Source organism: Lutra lutra, chromosome 16, assembly GCF_902655055.1.
Source record: "Lutra lutra chromosome 16, mLutLut1.2, whole genome shotgun sequence".
NCBI classification, from domain to species: Eukaryota; Metazoa; Chordata; class Mammalia; order Carnivora; family Mustelidae; genus Lutra; species Lutra lutra.
The window spans coordinates 52,425,666-52,442,273 of NC_062293.1; the positions used below are offsets into that span (position 1 = coordinate 52,425,666).

The following is a 16,608-nucleotide window of genomic DNA, read 5'->3' on the forward strand; positions in this document are numbered from 1 at the left end:
ATGAAGACAAGAAAGACAGTGAAATGGCAAAAGAAGAATGGGTGATTATGTATGGCTCTCATTCTGGGCTGAGCCCTGTCCTCAGCCCCTTACACTACTTCATTCAGTATCTGCATTTCACAAATAAGGAAATGGAGGCAGAAGCGGGTTGCATGATGTGGTAAGTAAAGGCACCGTTTGAGCCCTTGCCTGCCTCACTGCAGAGCCCTATTCAACCAATCAGCTTCTGTGTGGGAAGTTTCTGCTTCCCCATCTTTATACACATATGGTCCTTTTATCATCCCCTCCATCGGGCGGCTGATCTCATCCCACTTCCTCAATGCCCTAACGGAGCGAGTCAGCAAAGCAGGTACTGTATCCCCCATCTCTCTCTCATAGAGGATGAAACTGAGGGTCACAGAGGTGATCTTTACAGCAAACCCCCACCTGTACCCATGCATGTTGTCTGTGTTGCATGCTAAGAAGCATGTTTGAGCATATATGCCAATGGATTAGCTGCCTTTCTCCTGGTAGATCTGCTGTCTGGGCCATAGCCATATGCATGTGCACCCAGGCTGGCCACACATTTCCCCAAGTGGGTTCCACAGCACTCCTCTTCCTACCCAGTCCGTTCATTATTTAGGATTACCTCTCCTCCCCTCCAGAGGCCCATCTGTGGTGTCCACGTGCTTCTGAAGATTGTGGCAGTGAGTACCCAGCCATCTGGCCGGTTAGAATTAGATCACGAATTGTGGCTTTCTGCAAATCTTACGAGGGGTAGCTGAGCAAAGCTGCATTCTCTGAAAGTTTCCGAGGAATCCCCAGAAGTATGGACAGAAATCTATCAATTGTTCAGCCTGGCATCAGACAAGCCCAGGGCTGCCTTTTTTTTTTTTTTTTAAAGATTTTATTTATTTATTTGACAGACAGAGATCACAAGTAGGCAGAGAAGCAGGCAGAGAGAGAGAAGGGGAAGCAGGCCCCCTGCTGAGCAGAGAGCCCGATGTGGGACTCGATCCCAGGACCCTGAGATCATGACCTGAGCCGAAGGCAGCGGCCAGGGCTGCTATTTATTTATTTATTTATTTATTTATTTATTTATTTAAAGATTTTATTTATTTGACAGAGAGAAACCACAAGTAGGCAGAGAGGCAGGCAGAGAGAGAGGAGGAAGCAGGCTCCCTGCTGAGCAGAAAGCCCGATGTGGGCTCAGGACCTGGGATCATGACCTGAGCTGAAGGCAGCGGCTTAACCCACTGAGCCACCCAGGCGCCCCCGGGGCTGCTTTTTAAAAGGGTTTTGAGCAGTGGTCTAATTTGACGTTGGAGTTATCAGACAACGAGGCATTGAAGGTTGCTGCACAGAAACTGAATGATTTTTACTTTTCTCCCCCCTTCAGAGCTACACAGAATTTACTTTCCCTTTGCTTCCCATAGAATCCGTACTATGTCCATTTCCTCTGCTCCTTTATTGACTTTAGCACAAAAGCCTCCTTTTGTTTCCGTAAGGATTTCTCATCCAAGTATCGTTGCCAAAAAGACCACAGACTCACGGGAGCGAGGACAGAGAAAAACGGCAGTTTTCATTTTGAGACTTTTATTTTCATTTACAGTGTTCCGAACGGGTTCTTTCAAAAGTAACTCTAAACTTTTTTGGCTCTTGGTGACAGACCAGACCAGGTTCTGCTTTGCTTCAGTAATCTTGGTGCATTTAGAAAAACAAAAAAGTGACAGTAGCTTTATTTGTATTTGAATGCAAAATGTTTTTTCAGTTCTGTAATTCCCCCCCAAAATGAGCGGTTTCAGCAGAACGGCTCTCTGTGATCTGCCAAGAACAAGGAAGCCGAGGCAGAGGGGTGGCCTTAAAAGATGGGTGAGAGTGTGTTTCTAAAGGCACAAACGGAGGGAAGTCCAGGACCTCCCAGGCCTATTCACGCAGCAACGGGAGGCAAGGGAACTAGCTGCCTGAATTTTCTGGATCTTGAATTCCCTTTCCAAAAATAAAATAAAATAAAATAAAATAAAATAAAATAAAATAAAATTAAATTAAATTAAAAATAATCATTGATCTTTCAACATCTGTATTGTCAAAAGTTCCCTCCCAGATAAATTTTCCACTAGGCTAGTGTTTGTCAGCTAGGAGTAAGGACTCATAGATCATTGTGTTCTGTTTCCTGTCTCTGGATTTGGGGCTCCTTCTGAAGCCTTCTTACCAGTGCAGGGGAAAGTGAGAGGGGGGCAGGGGGCGGTTATACACTCCCTCCCCCCACCCTTGGTCAACCCTATCCCCCCGCACGGTTGCCACAACCTCCCCACTATTTTATACCCTGGGATCTTTCCAAGAGACTTTTCTTTTTAATCCACCTTGAAGGAAGCAACAACAGAAAGGAGCTTTTAGATCGGTTCTCAGATTTTGTGTTTACCCATCAGAGACCAAAGGGAACTTCGGGCACAGTAGGTTTCAGTTCCTTCCCTCGCCCCATGGAAAGCCTTTGTATTTTCCTTGCAGTACAGGTTCTAGGATGAAGGGAGATGCGCTATGTGTTGTTGCTTCTGTGAGTCTTTTGTGAGCACCTTGCCCCTTGGGGGCTGCTTGCAGGTGTCTTGAGCGAGGACCCCTCCAGCAGGTGTATCTCCTGAGGAGGGCACGCCCAAAAGTGGGCTCTGCAGAGCAGTCCATATTATCTAGACCATAATAGTCTGATCGCTGCGTTGTCCAAGCCAGATACGTTGGCCCTGTTGCCCTGTTACGGTGTTGGTCACTAAAGGTCAAAGGGAGCTTAAGTCCCTCCGAACTGTGTTTGCTTTTTGTAAAATATTTACCTCATTCTCCCTGATTTTAAAAGTAGCATCTGTTCATGATAGGAAAAAACAAAGCAAAACAAAACAGGAAAAATAAAAAATAAAACCCATCTTCGATTTATTGTGCCATGAAGGGATAATGGAGGTTAGCATTTTGTTGTACTTGACACCAGGCATGTTAACAAAATTGTGATCACGCTGCCTTTGGGATTTTCTAACCTCACTTTGCCTTCCTGCCTTCCTTCCCTACCTTCTCCTTCCCTCCCGCCTTTCCTTCCTTCCTTTCTCTCTCTCTTCCTTCCTCTCCCTCTCTATTTCTTTCTTTTTAAAAAAATTATTTATTTATTTGAGAAAGAGAGAGTGAGAGAGCATGGGCGCATGAGCAGGGGAGGGAAGTGGAGGGGAGGACAGGGGAGGAACAGTGGGACAAGCAGATCCCTGCTGAGCAGGAAGCCCTACTGGGGCTCACTCCCAGGACCCTGAGATCATGAGCTGAGATGAAGTCAGACACTCAGCTGGCTGAGGCACCCAGGCACCCCTATCTTGACATTTTCAGTCAACATCATATTGAGTTTCTTCCCCCACCTCAAGTACAAATTCTCTTTTTTCCAAAGTGTTGCTTGCCTGTTTCCATCATGTGGCTAGAGCATACATTATCATTGGGTATGAATGCTGTTTCCTCTTGTTTTCTCATACTACGACGCAACACAAGGTAACACTGCGAAGAAATTATTCCTTTATTCTTTGGTGTCAAACATTCCACCGTATTTTCCCCTGCAAGTTGTCTTGTTCAGTTTCACAAGATCAAGATGCAGTCTGATGTTAAAATGAATTCAAGGAATTTATAGATCTCTATGGAGTCTAAAATGAGAACCCCCTTCTCTACACTCTAGTCTCCACTCCACTCAGCCTAAACTGCAGCTTGTGAATTGGTACATCTCCTTAAAATTGTGTCTTTAGGGGGCACCTGGGTGGCTCAGCGGTTAGATCCTCTGCCTTCAGCTCAGGTCATGATCTTGGGGTCCTGGGATCGAGTCCCGCATCAGGCTCTCTGCTCAGCGGGGAGCCTGCCTCCGCCTCCTCTCTCTCTCTGACTGCCTCTCTGCCTACTTGTGATCTGTCTGTCAAATAAATAAAAAATGATCTTTAAAAAAAACTGTGTCTTTAGGAAGAAGAGAGCACGGAGGGTTTGGGGTAGAAAAATTTCTCTTTGGTGCCACTTTAATATTGCGTGGGAGCCCACTTTGTGCTGGGCACTACACGGGCCTTGTGGTGGGGTTGCCCGATTTTGCAACCGGGGATGTCCAGTAAAATTTGAATTTCAGGTAAACAGTGAATGATTTTCAATACAGATATATCCCAAATATCCAGAGAGACAGAGAGTAGAATGGTTATTGCCAGGGGCAATGGGGTATTAGTTTTTCATGAGGACTGAGTTTCAGTTTTGCAAGATAAGTTTTGTGGATGGATGGTAGTGGTGATTGCACAGCAGTGTGAACGGAGGGAAGGCTGTGGGAACTGTTCGCCCAAAAATGTTTAAGACAGTAAATTCTCTGTTGTCTGTCTTTGATCACAATTAAAAAATACTTACACTAAAACAATTGCACATGGATCTGAAATTCAAATTTAACTGGGCTTCCTGTGTATTAATCTGGCCTCCTTACACGGTGGGGATTACAATTAGAAATGGTCTTACCCAAGGGGGTCCTCGATGCTGACGCCAACATGCCGGGTCTCTGCTTCTACCCTTTGCTTGCAGGGAGCTGACATGGTAGGGGCAGTAAATGGGACCCAGATCCTTATTACGGCCAGTGAGACTCCTTATTTCCTTCTTAGCTTCCTGGATAACCATGCAAAGCTTATAAACACACATGTGGGCCGCGTGCCTGTGGAGACGGCAGGCAGCTCATGGGTCTCTTGGCTCAGTTTCCTTGTCTGCTAAACAAGGAAGCTGGGCCTGATGACCTCTCACATTTATTTTCCAGCTGCAGAGTTCTGTGAAGCCAGACAGTTGCCTGGGTATAATAATGATTTTAACATGACTTGGAAATTTTTCTATAATGGTGAAATCCCTTTCTATCCTTAGGGACCCACATATCTTTATGTGGTCATCGTTGCTATTCTCTTTACATTACTGTATGCTTTATTTTATTTTTTATTTTTATTTTTTTTAAGTAGGCTCCAAGCCTAATGTGGGGCTTGAACTAATGACCCTGAGATTCAGAGTTTCATGCTCTACTGAATGAGCTGGCCAGGAGCCCCTGTATTACTGTATATTTTAATTAATTCCATGCACCTCCAGTCTGTTGATAAATGAGTTCCCAAATAAAATAACCTTAATATTGAGTCAATTTGATAAATTTGGAGTTGTGTTTTCGGTTGACTGGAGTTAGGTAGGGGAGCAGCGTGGTAATTAAAAGCAGCCGATGGGTAGTTCCATGCAAAACTCTAAATTCCTTATACCTCAGTTTTGTCATCTGTAAAATGGGGATAATCATAATATCTACTTCATGGTGTTATTATGAGGATTAAATTGTCTGATCATGTAAAGTACTGAGGATAGTAAATACGTACATATTTATATGTATACTTCATGTATAATGTGTATATATATATAATAAAGTAGTTAATAAGTGTGTTGCTGTTATTACTATTATTATTGTCTTTTTATATACTGTTTCCTAATTTTTTTCTCAAGTGACAACATAGTTATCTCTCCACAATATATTTGGTCAAATCAGTGGGTAAAGGAGAACCTGCTTAATTGCTCCCTAGGAAGGGAAGGCTTTCTAAATATAAACACAATGGAAGAAATCACAAAGAAAAAGAAAGATTTGGTTTACTGTAAAAATTGAAATCTTACATATAATAAAAACATAATAACTACATTTAAAAAGGCAAAAAACGAATTAGGGAAAACATTTGCCAGAAGCAAAACAGAGGCCCCTCCCCAAATCAATATGCCTAATATGGAAAGAGCTCTTTGCAAATGAGTCAGATAAATAGTAATAAATCAGTAGAAAGGGAGCAAAGGAGAGAAGCAGTTCACAGAAGAAATGACGCAAGCAACAAGACCAACAGACACTTAGGAAAGGTTTGCTAATAATCAGAGAAATGAAAATTGAAACCATATTGACTAATATAATTGGAGGAGATGCTATACGTTTTTTCATGAATTTTTTCTTTTGTCTTCATGAAAAAATGTGCCATTTAAAAAAAAAAATCATCACAAGGTAATTAGAACTACAACCCGTTACACCCTCTATGGAGCTGATTTCAAGCCTTATCCTGTTTTATTACATTTTCGACAATTACAAATATATTCAGTCTGGGAACTTGAGGCATTGCCTTAGGAGGTTCCTGGGGGGTAGGGGCATTAAAATTTCAGGAATGTCCCATTCGATAACCCTTCCCACTGCCATTGTGCTGAACTCTAGCCCCTGAGTAAACTTGGGTGTCCCCTTCTTCCTAACAATGAAAACAGTTTTGATGATAAAAAAATGTAAGGAAATCCAGCAAAACTTTGATTTTTCTGATTTGTACTATTTTTTAAAAAGTCACATTTATAAGTTTTTCCTTTTTATTTTTATTTTTTAATTATTTTAAATTTTTTTAAAGATTTTATTTATTTATTTGACAGAAATCACAAGTATGCAGAGAGGCAGGCAGAGAGAGAGGAGGAAGCAGGCTCCCTACTGAGCAGAGAGCCTGATGCGGGGCTCAATCCCAGGGCCCTGGGATCATGACCTGAGCCAAAAGCAGAGGCTTTAACCCACTGAGCCACCCAGGCGCCCAAGTTTTCCCTTTAAAAAAAAAAAAAAATAATAATTTAAGTGTGTGTGTGTGTGTGTGTGTGTGTGTGTGTGTGTATGACAACTTGGTGGTAAATTTGATGGTGTCCCTAAAATATGCTTAGCTTGCCTTTTGGATTCTGGGCGTTGTTATTGGGAGTGGCGCTGGCCTGATTCTAGAACACCAAGGAAGCCCAAGTATTGCTTCCTCTGCTCATTTGTTCTGACACTGGGATGACCCTTGTGCCACTGGGGGCTTCCTGTGCACTCAGCCCAGCAGCCACCTTCCGGCAGGAATTCAGTAACCCTGCAGGCCCTTAATTCAGCCCATAACCAGCCTCCAGAGTGTGATTTCCACTAACCTAACCTGGTGTTTCTTTCTTCACGCAGCCTTGTTAATGAGGTGTACGAGGTAGACGACACCATCCAGACCTTGCAGCAGCGTCTGAGGGACGCGGAGGACACCCTGCAGTCGCTGGTCCACACCAAGGCCACCCTGGAGCATGACCTGGCGGTCAAAGCCAACTCCCTCTACATTGACCAGGAAAAATGCATGAGCATGCGCAAGACCTTCCCCAACACCCTCCGGCTGGAGGGCTTCTGTTAGGGGCCCCGCCAGGAGCCGGCAAAGTGGAACCACAGCCCTGTTGCAGTTAATTTAAACAGAGTGCTAATATAGTCACTTATTAAAGGATCGTGTTGATAGAAATGTACCGGTGTGCTGTCTCAGAGAATCTGTTGTTTACATCCAAACCTTCATTTTCTACTATGTACTAGACTTCTGAGCTGTGGGAAGAATATAAAGAAATATAATCAATCTGATAGAGAAGGTAAAAAAAAAAAAAAGATTATTTGTATTATTCTTGTTGTCGCCTGTGTAACATGAATAGGCTGGAAAGGAGAAATGCATTTCCTCTAGGTAGGTGGTGGGGGCAGGCATCACGAATAAGGTGGATTTTTAGCTCTGTCTGTAAGGAAACCCAGAGGAAAGGAGAAAGGCCCTTGGGTATGTGGTGGTTGGGGTAGTCTGAGCAAAAACAAGGGTGGAAAAACGCACAGGGGATTTGGAACGATAGTAAGGAGACCGGTTTGACTGTGATTCATAATTCCAAGGGTATAATGTGGGGAGGTCTTTATCTCCAGGTCAAGGAGTTGAGGGGAGCTGACAGACGTCTCTGAGCAGGGAAATGGCTGTATGAAATTGTGATTGGGCAACGATATTAGAGTGATAGCAGTAGAAACAAAGAAAGGAGAAATGCAAAACATATTCTCACCAATCAACAGGGCTTGGTAACTCTTTCCAAGGGAACCGAGTGCAAAGAGGTCCAGGATGGCAGAGGCGTTGACCCTAGATGAGTTGCAAAATGGGGCATTGCTTAAATTCCAGGAGGTCCTGTGGTATCCCAGGCGTTTTTGTTTAAAATAACTTTTTCTTTATTATAAATGAAAAACATTTGCATGACATATTTTGGAAATGAAAACACACACACACCAACTCCTAAGATGCACATGTTATCACAACACCCAGAAATGATCACTGAGGTCTGTCAACATTTTCTTTTCTGTGCTCTCAATTCCTTTGCTTTGACTCTCTGTGTATATGTATAATATTTATCTACACATGTGGGTAATAGGTAATGTTTATGGTTATTTCCATATATAAATATGTCACCTTCTGTTTATCCACAGCATCATTTTTGAAAATCTTTCCTTTCCACCTCCAAAACCCAATATGTTTTGCTTGTGGGAGCTTGAGAAAATACAGACAAAAAAAAAAAAAAAAAAAAAAGAAGAAAATAAATGTCTTCTATTTTTCTAAACTAGGTACTTTGATATGTATAGATTTTTATTTCTGTACTTATACACTGGTGTTCCTCTCAAAAATCGGAATCATTCCAAATAAAGTAGCTAGTACTTATAAAACACCTACTATGTGTCTGATACCATTCTCAGTACCTTATTCACCTCAGCCCATTTATGCTTCTGTGCTGAATCCTACTTACTCTTTTCATGTCATTAAATATCTTTTCACAACTTCATTTTAATGGCTTTTTGACGTACCATTGTAAGGAAGTTCTAGAATGTTCTATAACCAATTTTTTGGGAAAAAAGCCTTTATGGAGTGTTGTCATTTTGCCCTCCTGAGAGTTGTGTTACTCTGCACTCCTACCAACAGTCTATGAGAGGGTGAGTCTTTCTGCATTTTTGATAACTTGTGTTTTTTTTTTTTTTTTACCATTTAATAGTATAAAAATGGTCTTAATTGCTTTAACATCTTATTCTTTGGACACCAGTGATGTAGAGCACTGTTCCTTGGGTCCTTGAATTTTTTCTGCTAATTGCTTGTTTTTGTTATTTTCCTATTTCCCCCAAACAGGAAGGGGAATTTTCTTTTTTAATTTTTTTTTTTCCTATTTATTTGTGAGAGTTCTCCGTATATCAATCATAGGACACTTTCGCCATAGGTACTGAACATGGGTTCTTTATACGGCACTCACTTTTACATTTTGTTTATGGTTTTTAATGTACAGAAGGTGAAGTGTACAAATGTTTCCATTATGATTTATTTATGCCTTTGGAGTTACACCGGGAAAGCTCTTCCTCATCTCAAGATTTACTTGTAATTTCTTCTAATTCTTCTAGTGTTTTCTGAACCATCTGGAATTCAACCTGATAGGATGTCGACAGCATTTTGACTTTGAATCCTTTGATGCAGAAATCCTGAGATGGGAAGTTGGGATTACCGGAGGGAAAGACTTTCTGCCTGTCTCCTACTTGTCACTTAGGTGCAGCCCCCTCTCACCCATTAGCTAGTTTGCATCTCTCTCTCTGTCCTCTTTACTCCCATCTAACTGCTGTTGATTAGCCCCAAACCCCATCTCTCTGTCTCTCTCTCTCTCTCTCTCTCTCTCTCTGTGTTTCTTAAAAGTTTCTCAGACCTTGATTAGTCAACTTCATGAAACATCTCAAAATGCTAGAAAAGTTGACTTAAACATGGTGAGCTTGGACTGGAGATAGTTTTGCCGTCTCAATATATCATTTTAGAAATCAAATTGTAAGTTTTTGTCCTCCCGTCGCTTCTAATGGAAACAAAGATCTTTAAGTGCCACTCGAGCACTTAGGCAATAGGGGCAATTAAGCGTTGATGGTCATCACTTTTAGACGACAGTAAGAATAAACATAAATTCCACACGTCTCTAAGTTGTTATATATTTCGGGGAAAATCTTGCCGACTTTTTCCATGAATTGTTACTTTTTTTAAAGACTGTATGCCTGCGGAGTTTATTCCCTTAAACATATGTTGCTGGCATTGCAAGAATGTGATGGGAAGAAAACGCAGTTCAGACACCGAAAAAGCCAGTTTTCTTGTTATTTCGGTAACCCATGGGCTAAGTTCCACAAATAAACCTTCGGTTGCTCGTCTTAAATGTTGTGGCCGCTTCACGAGGGTAAATATTCTAATGCTGAAATCCACGAACAGCTAAGAAACACAAAGCGCGATCTTGTTTGAGAATCACACAACTGCAAATATCAACACGGGATGTGGCTTTATATACTCAATCCCCAAGTATCTTTAATAGTATGTGGCTTTAAGAAGGGCTGCTGGACCGTCAAAGGCTTCCACCTCCCCAAGCATCATTCAGATTTAGAAATGCGTGTAACTGCCCCAAATAGCCAAGTCACCTATAATTTTAGTAATGTCCATTTATGCTTCCGGGGAAGTGTTTTCATAAACACCTCACCTGGCACTTTTGAGTCTTGAGTTCATGCTGTAAATAGCTGAGGTGGGGTCTGGTTTTAGGTTATAATTTTTGCTTTGCTCCGAAAGCAGGGATGGAGTCCTTCCCTTTGTACGTCAGGGGTGGCTCAAGGCACACAGGAGGGGGCGGGGTGGCTGGTCAGTGTCAGCGTCCACTCTGCTAGCCCTGACCTTTCAACTGTTCCCAGCAACGCTGGGTTCGTCCTTGGCGTGATTGCCAAGACCAGCCTTCTGTGCAGAGTGCTCTGATGGTATTTTTGGAACCCTATATATTCATGCATTCATGGGGGAAAAGAGACAATATTTAATTTCTTCACCAGAGCTGGACAATCTATTTCACCTTGCAGACCAGCTCTAGACCTTGGTAGTGTGTATTTATTGAGTGTTGAGTTGAGAAGGATTTGCAGCCCCGAGTGAGCTTGGACAGGTAAGAATCTAGAGGTGCCCTAGAAGACTGTTGTCTGCAAGGGGTCCAGGGCAGAGAAGAGGCAGCACGAATACAGTTAGCTTTTCTCTAAGTTGTTCTGAATCCTGTTCAGCTCAAATCTTTCTCTGTCAACATCTAGAAGTTTCTGCTTTGTGACCCATAGCTCATTCCCTCCGGATCCTGTTATTGCTAATTTTGCTGGGAGCTAATAGAAGTCCCTTTCTTCTCCAACTTTTTCCTTTTAGAAAAAGGACCTTCTAAAGAGCTCCCCAGGACCAAAATGCAACTCTGGTGTCTTCATGGCACAGTGAGGAGGGAGCTTGTTGGGGAAGAGGGAGCCTTTTACTGCTGCTATGAATGCTATCTCATTGTGTATGGATGGACAGAGCTGTGGGAACCAAACAAATTCTTTTTCTCAGTTACTTTTTCCTCCTCCCTGTAAGGTGAAGTGATAACTTTGAACTAAGTTTCAAGGCTCTCATCTCGGGTATTTTAGGTCTTCAGTCACTCAGACATAAGGAATGCTTTTCCTACTCCCCTGATCCCCATCAAACGGTCCTCTGCTTGCCTGAGAACCTGTACTTTATGGAAACCTATGCCTTCACTGATAACAAAAATTGTTATATGTTTTAGGGGGTATCCAATTTATTTGCAATAAGCTGATCCTTTCCACCTTTCAAACCCAGGCCACTTGATGTGTGTCACAAAGATGGAGGCTCTTTAAGAGAGATGAGGTCAGGCAACCTGAGGGGAAAATAATAAGCCAGGGCCACAGACAAGATTTAAAATCACCATCTATATCACAGAATGAAAGATTAAAGCATTGACACATTTATTTATTATTTATAAAGATTTATTTGTTTATTTGCGAGAGAGAGAACATGTGCATGAGGAGAGGGAGAGACAGAGAGAGAGAAGGAGAGAGAAATCCTCAAACAGACTCCCCTCTGAGTGCAGAGCCCGACTCGGGACTCAACCCCAGGACCCTGAGATCATGGATCATGACCTGAGCTGAAACCAAGAGTCAGATGCTCAACTGACTGTGTCATCTAGGCACCCCAAAGCATTGACACTTTAAAATAATGCTGGTAGGGGCAACCAACTTTCTCATTTTCCTAAAAAGTAGATGTAGTAGATATTTCTTAGGATCTTGGGAGAAAATAACCATACCTCCAAGTAGTCATGACATTGCAAAGTCCTCTCATTTCCTTGACTATGGGCTGACTTTCTGATCACTTGACCCAACATACTGCAGTGTAAAACTGTGCCAATTCTTGGCCAAGCCTTGAGAAGGCCTGGAAGCTTCTGCTTTTACGCTCCTGAGACCTAGTTGCCATATAAGAAGTGTGACTGCCCTGAGATCACCATGCTGTGAAGGAGCCCAAACAGCCACATGGGGAGGCTCTTGTGGAAAAGGACTTCAGCCAATAGCTGCAGATAGGCTCCTGGGGAGGCGACACGAGCTGCCAGTCATATGAATGAGACCATTTGGAATCTTCCTGCCTTCCCAGTGCCTCTGCTGACCCCAGGGGAGGCAGGACTGCCCAACCAACCTACAGAATCATAAGAAATAATAAACTGTTGTCTTGAACTACTAAGTTCTTGGATAATTTTAATGACTCAAGTTTCTTGAGTTGCTCATTACTACGTTCTTATCATAATTGCAACAATCTCATGAGACAGTTGTTATTGCAGGTGGGGAAACTGAGACTCAGAGAGGTTGCATAACCCCACAGTTGTTAAGCAACTAGTCAGAGGTTACTCAGATAGAAATGCTGGATTGAGTGTTCAATCCCCTTCTGTGACACTGGGATATGAGCTCTTAATCACTATTTTATACTGTTAGAGGGTCTCCAGATTGTTCTCAGCAACAACAACAACAACAACAATAAAATGTTTAAAATGATGGCACTGTTAGATTTAGAATTGAGGACAGAGACATTGAAGAAGCTTTAAGTTTGGAAAGTTTGCTTAAAAGTAAAGCATGAGTGACATCTGGCCTCTGGGCTGATGATCATCTCTTATTGACACATGTAATGATAATGGTGATAATCAACTCATGCTGTGTAGAAGAACTTTATAACTATTATTTCACAATCACAGCTGTTCTCTAAGGTGCACACATTTAACTATCCACATTAAAAAAATGAGGAAATTGAGACTGAGGCAAGTAGAATAATCCAGAGTCAAGCCACTCGTAAGTTTGAGAGTCAGGATTTGAACTCAGATAGGTTCTCTTCTAAATATCACTAGGCGTCAGGGAAATACAAATCAAAACCACAATAAGATACCACTTCACACCAGTCAGAATGGCTAAAATAAACAACTCAGGGAACAACAGATGGTGAGAATGGGGAGAAAGGAGAGCCCTTTTACACTGTTAGTGGGAATGCAGACTGGTGCAGCCACTCTGGAAAACAGTATGGAGTTTCCTCAAAAAGTTAAAAATAGAGCTACCCTATGACCCAGCAATTGCACTACTAGGTAATTATCCAAAGGATACCAACAGTGATTTGAAGGGGCACCTGCACCCCAATGTTTATAGCAGCAATGTCCACAATAGCCAAACTGTGGAAAGAGCTCAGATGTGCATCGACAAAGAAATGGATAAAGAAGATGTGGCGCCATATATATATATATATATATATATATATATATATATATATGACATATATATATATGACATAAAATACATAATTGTATATAACAAATGGAATATTACTCAGCCATCAAAAAGAATTAAATCTTTCCTACAGATGTAGTGAAAAGAAGGGCCATATGTACCCCAATGTTTATAGCAGCAATGGCCACGATCACCAAACTGTGGAAAGAACCAAGATGCCCTTCAATGGACGAATAGATAAGGAAAAAGTGGTCCATATACATTATGGAGTATTATGCCTCCATCAGAAAGGATGAATACCCAACTTTTGTAGCAACATGGATGGGACTGGAAGAGATTATGCTGAGTGAAATAAGTCAAGCAGAAAGAGTCAATTATCATATGTTTTCACTTATTTGTGGAGCATAACAAATAGCATGGAGGATAAGGGGAGTTAGAGAGGAGAAGGGAGTTGGGGGAAATTGGAAGGGGAGGTGAACCACGAGAGACTATGGACTCTGAAAAACAATCTGAGGGGTTTGAAGTGGCGGGGGTTGGGAGGTTGGGGGAACCAGGTGGTGGGTATTAGAGAGGGCACGGATTGCATGGAGCACTGGGTGTGGTGCAAAAATAATGAATACTGTTATGTTGAAAATTAAAAAAAAAGAAAGAAAGTATAAAAAAAAGAATTAAATCTTTCCATTCACAATTGACATGGATGCAATTAGAGGGTATTATGCTTGGTGAAATCAGGCAATCAGAGAAAGACAAATATGATTTCACTCATATGTGGAATTTAAGAAACAAAACAGATGAACATAGGGTAAGGGAAGGAAAAATAAAATAAGATGAAAACAGAGAGGTAGACAAATCATAAAAGACTCTTAACTATTGGTAAGAAACTGAGGGCTGGAGGGAGGTGGGTAGGGAGATGGGGTAACTGGGTGATGGGCATTAAGGAGGGTACTTGATGTAATGAGTACTGAGTGTTATATGCAACTGATGAATTACTGAATTTTTACCCCTGAAACTAATAATACAGATATGTTAACTAAATTGAATTTAAATAAAAAATTGAAAAAAAAATCACTGATACATTACTACATTGCCTCTTTCTAAACACTTCAGAATGAATAAGATGTTCTCAAAGTTGTGGGTTTTTAAAAAAAATATTTTACAACCAATGTGCTATTTTTCCCCAAAGATGTTCATGGGGATATATTTTGAGCAGTCTCATAAACACAATAGATTAATTTTACCATAGTCTTTCAAAGTCTTAGCTCTAAACTTCCTTGATTCTATCTTTAAGTAGAATTTAAGGATGATAACTGGGTGTATACTCTGTTTTTTCAGATAGAAGGAAAAAAATATCCGACAGTTCAATAGAAGGTACTCAGTTTTAGAAATCAAATTCTCCTTCACTCAACCTCTCTTGGAACTCTGTCAGCAATAACCACAGACCCTGATGGGCTGTAGGATTGACTTCTATGTGCTGGGTCTTGCCAGCATATTTTTCTTAAAGAACATTCAGTCCCAGATGGGAATTGATTGTGTTTAGTGACCACATACACCAGCATTTTGGTGCTAATTAACTAAAATAAGTTCTTTCCTATATGTGTGCATTTTATGTTTTCATCTGAGGTTGAGTTACAGCTACAAAAATAGCTCCCTAGACTATGGACTCTGAAAAACGATCTGAGAATTTTGAAGGGGTGGGGGGTGGGAGGTTGGGGGCACCAGGTGGTGGGTATTGTAGAGGGCACGGATTGCATGGAGCACTGGGTGTGGTGCAAAAATAATGAATACTGTTATGCTGAAAAAAATAAAAAAATTAATAAAAAAAAAAAAAATTAAAAAAAAAAAAAAATAGCTCCCTAGCCTCCTCTAGAGAGAAAAGAGAGTTCAGGACTAGATCGCTTCTGTTGTTAAGTTGGTTTGGACTCTCTTCATTCCCACCATAGTTCTCAACATATTTGTTTACTCATATGGGGCTCAGGAGATACAGGGACATATTAATAAGATGAGTAGTAAGTATTGCAGTGTGATAATGTTAGGTAATGTAGAAAGGAGTCTAATTATGACATATAGAGAGTAATTGATGAAAAGTCTCAATCTAGAAACACAGAGATATCTAGTGATATTTTCAGAATCATCCTTGTTCTGGCTAATTGGTACTCAGGATGAGTAACTACCAACATATTGGGTAGAAGTTCTGAGGTGTTTATTGTTCATGCTTCAAGAAGAGAAGGATAACTTTTTGGAGGAGTCAAGATGGCGGAGAAGTAGCAGGCTGAGACTACTTCAGGTAGCAGGAGATCAGCTAAATAGCTTATCTAAAGATTGCAAACACCTACAAATCCAACGGGAGATTGAAGAGAAGAAGAACAGCAATTCTAGAAACAGAAAATCAACCACTATCTGAAAGGTAGGACTGGCAGAGAAGTGAATCCAAAGCGACTGGAAGATAGACTGCGGGGGGAAGGGCCGGCTCCCGGCGAGTGGCGGAGCAACGGAGCACAAAATCAGGACTTTTAAAAGTCTGTTCCGCTATTCTCCAGAATAGACCACATTCTTGGTCCTAAATCAAGTCTCAACAGGTATCAAAAGATTGGGATCATTCCCTGCATATTTTCAGACTATAATGACTAAAGCTAGAACTCAATAACAAGAGGAAATTTGGAAAGAACCCAAATACATGGAGACTAAACAGCATCCTTCTAAAGAATGAATGGGTCAATCAGGAAATTAAAGAAGAATTGAAAAAATTTATGGAAACAAATGATAATGAAAACACAACGGTTCAGAATCTGTGGGACACAACAAAGGCAGTCCTGAGAGGAAAATATATAGCGGTACAGGCCTTTCTCAAGAAACAAGAAAGGTCTCAGGTACACAACCTAACCCTACACCTAAAGGAGCTGGAGAAAGAACAAGAAAGAAACCCTAAACCCAGCAGGAGAAGAGAAATCATAAAGATCAGAGCAGAAATCAATGAAATAGAAACCAAAAAAACAATAGAACAAATCAACGAAACTAGGAGCTGGTTCTTTGAAAGAATTAAGAAGATTGATAAACCCCTGGCCAGACTTATCAAAAAGAAAAGAGAAAAGACCCAAATAAATAAAATCATGAATGAAAGAGGAGAGATCACAACGAACACCAAAGAAATACAGACAATTATAAGAACATACTATGAGCAACTCTACGCCAACAAATTTGACAATCTGGAAGAAATGGATGCATTCCTA

General features: G+C 41.2%; 1 protein-coding gene across 1 annotated transcript in view; it reads left to right on the top strand.

The window, feature by feature from the left end:
• Nucleotides 1-8,478, top strand: part of TEKT3 (tektin 3) — a 46,122-nt gene extending 37,644 nt beyond the window's left edge. The window contains exon 8 of the mRNA XM_047709163.1: nt 6,962-8,478. Coding sequence (XP_047565119.1) covers nt 6,962-7,178 — 217 coding nt within the window. The 3' untranslated portion in view covers nt 7,179-8,478. The remainder of the gene's footprint in view (nt 1-6,961) is intronic.
• The last annotated feature ends 8,130 nt before the right edge of the window (nt 8,479-16,608 follow it).